Source organism: Octopus sinensis, linkage group LG14 (assembly GCF_006345805.1).
Source record: "Octopus sinensis linkage group LG14, ASM634580v1, whole genome shotgun sequence".
Lineage (NCBI taxonomy): Eukaryota > Metazoa > Mollusca > Cephalopoda > Octopoda > Octopodidae > Octopus > Octopus sinensis.
In genome coordinates this window covers 29,951,923-29,960,252 of record NC_043010.1, presented here as the reverse complement: position 1 = coordinate 29,960,252, position 8,330 = coordinate 29,951,923, and the positions used below count along the sequence as shown (strand labels likewise).

Here is an 8,330-nt window from a genome sequence, read left to right as displayed (position 1 = left end):
TTGGCACAGGTAGAAAAGCGAACAATTTGCATTAGATGATATTAATTCGTAATTATTTTTTACTCCGCAAGTCTCATTCTATTCCAAACTATACAAGCTAATCTCGCCTTTTTATTATAAAATTAATTAACCACTACACTGTATTAAAACTGGATTAACTAATCGATGTTAAAGCGTATTTTATTTCTAAGTTCTAAGATCTCGATAGACTAAACAGCTCGATCACGTTGGCTTTTTTTTTATTTTGGCTGCAGAGAGAAAGGAATCCAAATCAAGTTTTACTAAATTTAATATCATTTAATATTAATTTTATTTTGCAAAAGTAGTTTTTAGTTCATTTTGAAAGTTAATTTCGAACTCCATTTTGTATTAGTTAAATGAAAATAAATTACAAAATTATTGACGAAAATTGACGATGACAACGAGAAAAACCGGAGCATGATATTTGTCTTTCCCCTCCCTACTTGAATACATTTTATTTTTGAAGAGAAATTCATTGATGGATTATTTAAATGCTTTAACTAAATTCTATTTATTATATAATCATAATAAAAAGTCGTTCATTTATGAAAAAAATATTTGGTTTCCAAAAATAATTATAAATTTCCAGAAACAAATTAATAAAAAGATGTATGATTGGAAGATATAAAAAAATCTTATGGAGGGAAGGAGGTTTTGGAATTGTTTAGGCGGAGGGATGGAGATTATTACCAACATTTTTATATTTCTTTTATTTGCAGATTTTGAGAAAGAAATATATAAATTATATTCTTATTACATTCAGTGTGTGTGTGAATTAACTATATATATTTTTATTATTATTATTATTATTATATATATATATACACACACACACACAGAGTAACCTATCAAACAAAATATTTCAGTTGGAAATGTAACTGGGATAAAAAAAATTCTAGTCATTGTTCAAGTGTTTCTCACAAATGAGAATAGAGGAAAGTAGGTCGGCCATGGTAGTTTAACAAAGGGAAGCAACCTATGGCCGCAGCAGATTCACAGTTCTCTCGTTAAGTGGAGGCTGGAATGTAAGTCCATCATCATCTCTTACTTTCGATCAACTGAAAAATAATCAAACATTCTCCCTCCCTTCATGTCTGATATATCAAGTCCACAATGGATCAGCAAATATTTTCTAGTGTGCGTGTGTGTGTTAGTGCTTGCTTAACTTCCTATATATATTCTTTCCCGCCCTTAACAAGTCTACAGTGAAACATCAATGTTTTGTACATATTCTCCCACCTTCATGTCCCATATATGTAGTGGAAACGTTATTTTTATATATTTTTTCTCCCTTTATTCTGTTCCAGATTGAAGTCGATAACGAAACATCATAAATCTTTATATATACACACAACTGTTCTTTCCAACCATTAATGTCAGATATAACTAATATACAGTGAACAGCCAATGTTGTATCAGTCTCCCTTCCCGTCATGTCCCGTATAACGACTCAGTGAAACATCAATTTCGTTTTTTCTCCCTCTTGTTCAAAATGGAAGTCGACTGGGAAACACCATGCATCTATAATCACTGTTTCCTTCCACATATCCGACGTACAAATAAACTGAGCCGCTAATCTTATACATACACACGTGTGTTTCTTTCATGTCCACGCCAAAACACTCGTCCGATATACAAGTAGATAGAGCGAAGCACAATTCTTTGTCGTTACAATTCAATCTATTCCACTTTCAACTGTTTACTCCAATATTACACATTCTACTCCACTCGCTTTCTCCTCGGAACCGAGGTTTACCTTCGCATGGTAAGTTGCACTGTTAGAAATAGCAGCAAGTTCTTGAATCAGAGCCTATCTGTCTTAAAAACAAGGGGCACCTTGGAAAACCTAGTCTTAGATATTCGTAGAAAGATCGTCACAGATCGAATGGTGCTGAACTTATATTGTCGACAGTTTGACCAGAGCTGACTTGGAGCTAAACGACAATATTATCTTCATTTTACATTCCAGTTACAAATTACTGTAATATTGAAAAATAAATGTCCGGTAATTACAAAAAAGAATAATTTCACCCGAAAAAGGGTTCTTCACTTAGTAATAACATCAATGCATGATTGAAGACGAGTTTTGAATTAGCTTGTTTACAGCCAGAACAAGATATTCACAACATAATTTAAGAAGATAAAATATAAACCGAGAGGAAATTTTTTTATTCAATCAATAATTGTCAAGTTTATGCCTGATTTTTTTCTTAGGTTTAGGAACAATAGTATTCCGTCTTCACTTTGTTTTCCTGTTATGTTCATCTTTGCAGTTTTTGATGCCTATTTCTGTTAGGAGTGGTTACCATTCCACTTTCTATATATTTCGTTTCAAATAATCGTGATGGAGATCAGGTATTGTATGGTTAACTAAAATCATGGAACATCTAAGAATGTTCTTCCCTATCATGTCTTGATAACTATTGTCCTGAACGAACATGTCTGCTCACTCACGTAGAAATAGCAGCCAAATCTGTATTCATTTACATCCTATGGACATTCCGCATAATGTTATCTTAGATACTTCCGTAAAAAATTGGACGGTTTTAATACCTTTGATCCACTCAATCTACTGTCCTACCTACCACTTAACATTTTATTATGGTGCTGTTGTTTTGCCAAAATAACCCACTCCTTCCCCAGCGCCCTTCCGTTTGTTGATGTACAATGGAACATACAGGTAAATTAAACAGGTAACATCTCGCCATTAATGGCCAGCTCCGCAGAATCCAGCTCTATAAACTTTACTCAATAATGATAAAAAAATAGCCCCGAAATACGAACACCCAATTTATCTCATTTAATACTCTACCACTACACTTTTGTTCCATGGTTGGGTTGAACAAGTTTAAAAAATTCTCCTTTTCCTCATTTCTCTTACACTTTCCCCTGTATCCTTCCAACTTCCTTGTTATAAATACCCTTTTCCTGTAGTTCTCTCTCTCTCTCTCTCTCTCTCACTATATTCCGCCATATCTCTAATCAATTAGTGTTATCCTCATTGGTACTGTCCAACCCCACTATTCTATCTACTTAACTACCTCCGGTCTTTTATAGTGTCTCTCCATTGACTAGGGTATTAAGTTCTAAAAGGAAGAATGCATTCTAAATATTCTAATTTTAAATATTTTGTTGTAGTGTAATTTTGAATTGATTATTGAAAATCTGCTCTTCCTCCTCCCATTCCTCTTTCTTCATTTACTACAAATGTTGTCCGCGCCTGAACCTCCTCCACACATACACACACTACTTTCATATTCTCTTCATTTCACTTCTCATTTCATCAGTTCCCTTCCAACAACACACACAACCCATCCTATCCTCCTCCTCTTCCAGTTTTTAGGAATAAGCTTAATTTTCATTGACTTCATCAGCATTGCTAAATTAATGAGGCATCTTCATCAAAACCTCAAACAAGGTTAACATGTCTGTAGTCATTAGAAATAACAATTAAACCTCCCTCTAATCACATTATATCTTGTCTTAGAAAAAAAAGATCACATTGCATAATGTAGTGTTAGGTACCCCTACAAAGACAAGATGGTCCAAACTAGAATGTCTTTAATCTTAGGTCTTTCATCAGGATTGACCTAGTGCTGAACAACAACCTGCTAAACTCTAGCACCATCACCACCCCATTACAATTTCCCTGCTGATTTAATCATTTGGGTCTTGATATCTTTAATTCTTTTGATACCAAAACACCTGAAACTGCCCTTGGTTCTATAACACAAACTTGCTGTTAAAACTTGCCACCAAAATTTCATCTTAATTTATGTTCCATATACCAGCTTAACAATGACTGTTTTATTTGATTAAATTCTTCAATATTTTCAAAATATTTTCAAAATTAATTGAAACAAAGGCAATAATATGGTAACAAAGTAATTTGCTACCATATTACTTCAACAGAAATATGGTAACAAAAACTGCTGTCGTGAATCTAAGAAGCTTATTTCCTTAATAAACAGGGTGTCCCTCCTTCAATTATGTCCAAGCCTTAGAGCTACCCAGGTGGAGATACCTAGAGCTCTCCAAGATACTGGGCAATCTAAGTTTACAGTTGAAGGACGGCAATTGTCCTAGGTGCTACTCAGTGAGATTGAACCCATAGCCACATGGTTGTGAAATAAACTTCTTAACCAAGGAGCTGTGACTGCACTTAAACATCTCACTTCCTCAACATGTGGAAGGAAAGGGAAGATCAATGAAAATATACCTGAAGGAAACGAGTAAGTAGAATTATTTAGGTAAGGATGTAGAGCGCAGGGCAAAATAGAGAAGTCTGTCATGGGGCCCTGCAAAGCTAATCCCTGCGTTAGAAGGAAAATATGACCTTAGAACACTTGCTGCTGTATTGTCACCTGTTTTCACGCTTAAAAATTTTTGGTCACCTACCTACTGATGTTTTTATTTTTTGTTGTGTCTACTTTCCTTTTTAAATTTTTAACATCAATTTTGCACTCTGTTAGAAGGTTGTCTTAATCATCTATTGTTTACTTGTTTCAGTCATAGGACTGCAGCCATGCTGGAGCACTATCTCGAAGAGTTTGGTCAAACAAATTGACTCCACCCAGTAGTTATTTTTAAGTCTGATTCTTAGTCTAACAGTCTCTTTTGCTGAACTGCTAAGCTACGGGGACATAAGCAAACCAACACCAGTTGTCAAGCAGTGGTGGAAGACAAACACAAAAACACACTTGCACAGTCTTCCACAGTTTCTGTCCACCAAATCTACTTACAAGGCATTGGTCAGCCTGCATCTATAGTAGTAGAAGATATCTGCCCAAGGTACTGCACAGTGAAATTGAACCCAAAACCAAGCAGCTGCAAACCAAGCTTCTTAACCATACAAGTCATTAAATTTCTTCCTCTTGCTAACGAAGTTAACTGAGAGGATAAGAGCTAGATTTATCTATCAATCTATTGCAGGGTTGAAGGCCAGCAATTTTAAGAAGAGAGGTCAAGTCAACTACATCAACCCCAGTACTTGACTGGTCCTTTATTTTATCGACCCCCAAAAGGATAAAAGGCAAAGTTGACCTTGGCAGGGTTTGAACTCAGAACATAAACAACAGGAAGAAATGCTTCTAAGGATTTTCGTTTGACATGCTAACAATTCTGACTGCTTGCCACCTTACCATTCTTCTATAGTCATTAAAAGAAAAGTGCTGGTTAAATTCTGAGGTCAATTTAATTCACTGTGATCCCACCCCACCAAATGACTGACATCAGACAAAATACAGTAGTTATGGTCCCTTCTTCCTGGCTTCCTAAGACTTACTTTCAATTGCCATCTTTTCTAGCTATTTTACTTCATCCAATTCACTAATACTCTTTAAAAAAAAGGAATAAATGTCCCACAGTTACATTTTACCTTCCATATAAATCTCACATCTTATTTTTGTGGTGCCTGTTTCTAGCAGATCAAGCAGTTACATAGAGGCTTCTTGGAAAATAAAAGACCTAATGGTCAAGGATGAAATATCTTCAGTCATAAGACTATTTCAAAAGGGCCTGATGTAGGGCTAAACTATTGCTACTATACTAGGTTTTATAGAGAATGAGAGAGCATCTACACAGTTGTTCAAGCTGCTAGAAATAGTAACCAAATTTCAAATCACTCCCTGTTACCTGTAAAAAGGAAGAGCACATTAGACAATATAGTGTTTCTGATTATGGCTGGTATATTGTTGGTCATAGGTCTGCTCAATCAGAGATGACTATGAGCTCTCCTTTTTCTACTGCTACTACTACTACTTCTTCAAATTTATATTGTTTGTGTTGTTGCCTTTCATGCTTTCTTGTGTTGGATTAATTCTTTGTGTCTTTGCAGATGTATGGAGATTGGAATGGTAACTGAAACAGAAAACTAGAAGAGTCTTATTTGCTTTTCTGACTACATCTTGTTGAGATGCCAAAGTCACACACTATATGAAGACTACTCAACAGATCTAACTAGCTCACAACACAACAGACTTTTTATCCTGTAACACCTAAATATGCAGGAAAAAATTATTTACTAGTCTTTATTTGACTTAGTATAAAGTTTGTGTATATTGTACATACCTTAATTTTCGGGACCTAAATTGTCTTAAAAACCTTGTGATTACTTGTAAATTATTTGAGCAAGATATTCATATACACCTGTATTTTAATGAGTACATTGTATTATATACACCTCTAATTTTAATACTGGTTTTTATGATAAACTACATATAGTACATGGGGTTCTACAGTATTTAAGACAAATATGATCAGTGTAAAAAATTTTATATGCACATATATATATATTTATAAATTATTCAAAAGTCATTAATTCTTTCAATGATCCCTAGATATCATAACTGCTTGCATGCAATGATCAAGCATAAAGAATCCTTACAGCTTGTCCAAACTTTCCTCTAAGAGCCAAGTATTTGAATTGTCAAGAATTATTAACAGTAGGTGTTTAAGGTGATGATTTAAGAATTGACAAAATTTAAAAAGAATTGGTTTTGCTTGCAACACCATGACTGCTATGGAATGAGATATTCCTTATGTTTTAAACAAAGCTCTTCGCATACATATAATTATGATGTTTCACATGCAACCTGTTTATCCAAGTTCATCTTCTGTGGATAACCAGTACAGATATGACGTCAACAACAAGCCATTTCAACAACCTGAAGATAACAATCACTCACGCTACCATCACCACCACCACCACCATCACCACCATCACCATGAACCCACTTGCCCTCATTATTTAAACAATTCAGTCAAGGGTGGCTACCAGTGTCGGAATAACCGTGAACATTTAAATGCACCAGAGTCGCAAACTTCTGCCAAGGTCGCAAGTCACAGCAGCAAACCTTACAAGTGTGAAATTTGCCGCAAAAGCTTTAGTCGGCGAGCAAACCTTCAAAATCATGAACACAGTGCATTTTCCGGAAATAGTGACCGGCAACAGCATCATAGTTGTGTCTACTGCCAGAAAGTGTTTGCTCAGAAAGCACATTTGCGCAGCCATGAGCGGACACACACAGGTGACCGCCCTTACGCATGTTCAGTTTGTCTTAAGTCTTTTAGCCAAAAAGCTCATCTCAAAGTACACGAGCGCACCCATACAGGGGAACGGCCTTTTAAATGTCCCACCTGTCCAAAAGCATTCAGCCAGAAGGATCATCTTAGTAACCATATAAGGACACACTCTGGAGAGCGACCATTTCAATGTTCCCATTGTTCAAAAGCATTCAGCCAGCGTGCACACCTTCGTAACCATGAGCACACACATGCATGTCACAAGCCATATGTCTGCACCTTATGTGACAAAGCGTTTGCACAAAGAATTAACCTACTCAGTCACATCAGAACTCATACAGGTGAGAAACCATTCTCCTGTGATATATGTGGGAAGAATTTCTCCCAGAAAGGCAATCTCAAGACTCATAAACGCACACATGGCAACAAAAAAATCTTTGAATGTAATGTCTGTGGAAAAGTCTTCCCTCAAAAATCAATCCTACAGTGTCATGAGAAAGCACATATGATGCCAAACTTGGCTGAAGTGAATCCATCATCAAACAAGGATCAAGTTTTCCAGTACAACCTACCAGAATCTGGTGGTGTTAATCAACTATAAATTCCTTCGTTTCTCATGATTGTTATTCTCAGTTTTTAGGAATTTAGGACCTGAATGTGTCATCTTAATTACTATTAAGTGTATCATTTTATTGGCTATTCATCAATATAGATTTCAGTATTAATTAAAAAATCATTTATTCACAACTATTTCAATTCTGTTTGTAAAACTTTACTATGGATGTAATCAGTGGAAATAAGTAATTAATTGAGAGCTGACATACTTATTGTTGGAACCAAAATAAAAAATAAATATTAGTGAATTAAAATTATATCTGTAATGAAGAAAATCAGCCTTAGTATTAATGATAATTATTATGATGAAAAAGAGAGATAACTCTGAAATCTGAATTTATTAAAATTTGAACATACTATGGGGAGTGAGTATTATCTTTGGTAAATATGGTAACAACTATGGATATTTTTAAGTATTATTAAATGTCTTCAATGAACAAAAATCTTAGGATTTTAGAATTATTTCCCTTATTTTCTTGACAAGAATTATCATTAATGCCGATGATTATTCTACCTTTGTTACTATTATAGGTAAAATTTTAATTGAGCGAACATTGTTTGGCATACTACCTTGATTCTGTTCCCCACTTAACTATACGTTCTTTATGCAACTGGCAACACTGGGAAATATTCCCATACTCTTTTTTACTTGTTTTAGTCATTTGACTGCG

The 8,330-nt window shown here is 34.9% G+C and overlaps 1 protein-coding gene across 4 annotated transcripts; it reads left to right on the top strand.

Moving 5' to 3' along the window:
• The first annotated feature begins 873 nt into the window (after nucleotides 1-873).
• Nucleotides 874-7,791, top strand: LOC115219267 (zinc finger protein OZF-like). Of its 4 annotated transcripts, none has more exons than XM_029789422.2 (2): nucleotides 874-1,046; nucleotides 5,858-7,791. In XM_029789422.2, exon 2 carries the CDS (start codon nucleotides 6,596-6,598, stop codon nucleotides 7,643-7,645), a length of 1,050 nt encoding a protein of 349 aa, XP_029645282.1. In that variant the 5' UTR covers nucleotides 874-1,046; nucleotides 5,858-6,595; the 3' UTR covers nucleotides 7,646-7,791. The 4 variants fall into 4 exon arrangements, with proteins under 4 accessions (XP_029645282.1, XP_029645283.1, XP_036364696.1 ...); XM_029789423.2 differs by lacking the exon at nucleotides 874-1,046 and adding an exon at nucleotides 1,464-1,786; XM_036508803.1 differs by lacking the exon at nucleotides 874-1,046 and adding an exon at nucleotides 3,421-3,439.
• The last annotated feature ends 539 nt before the right edge of the window (nucleotides 7,792-8,330 follow it).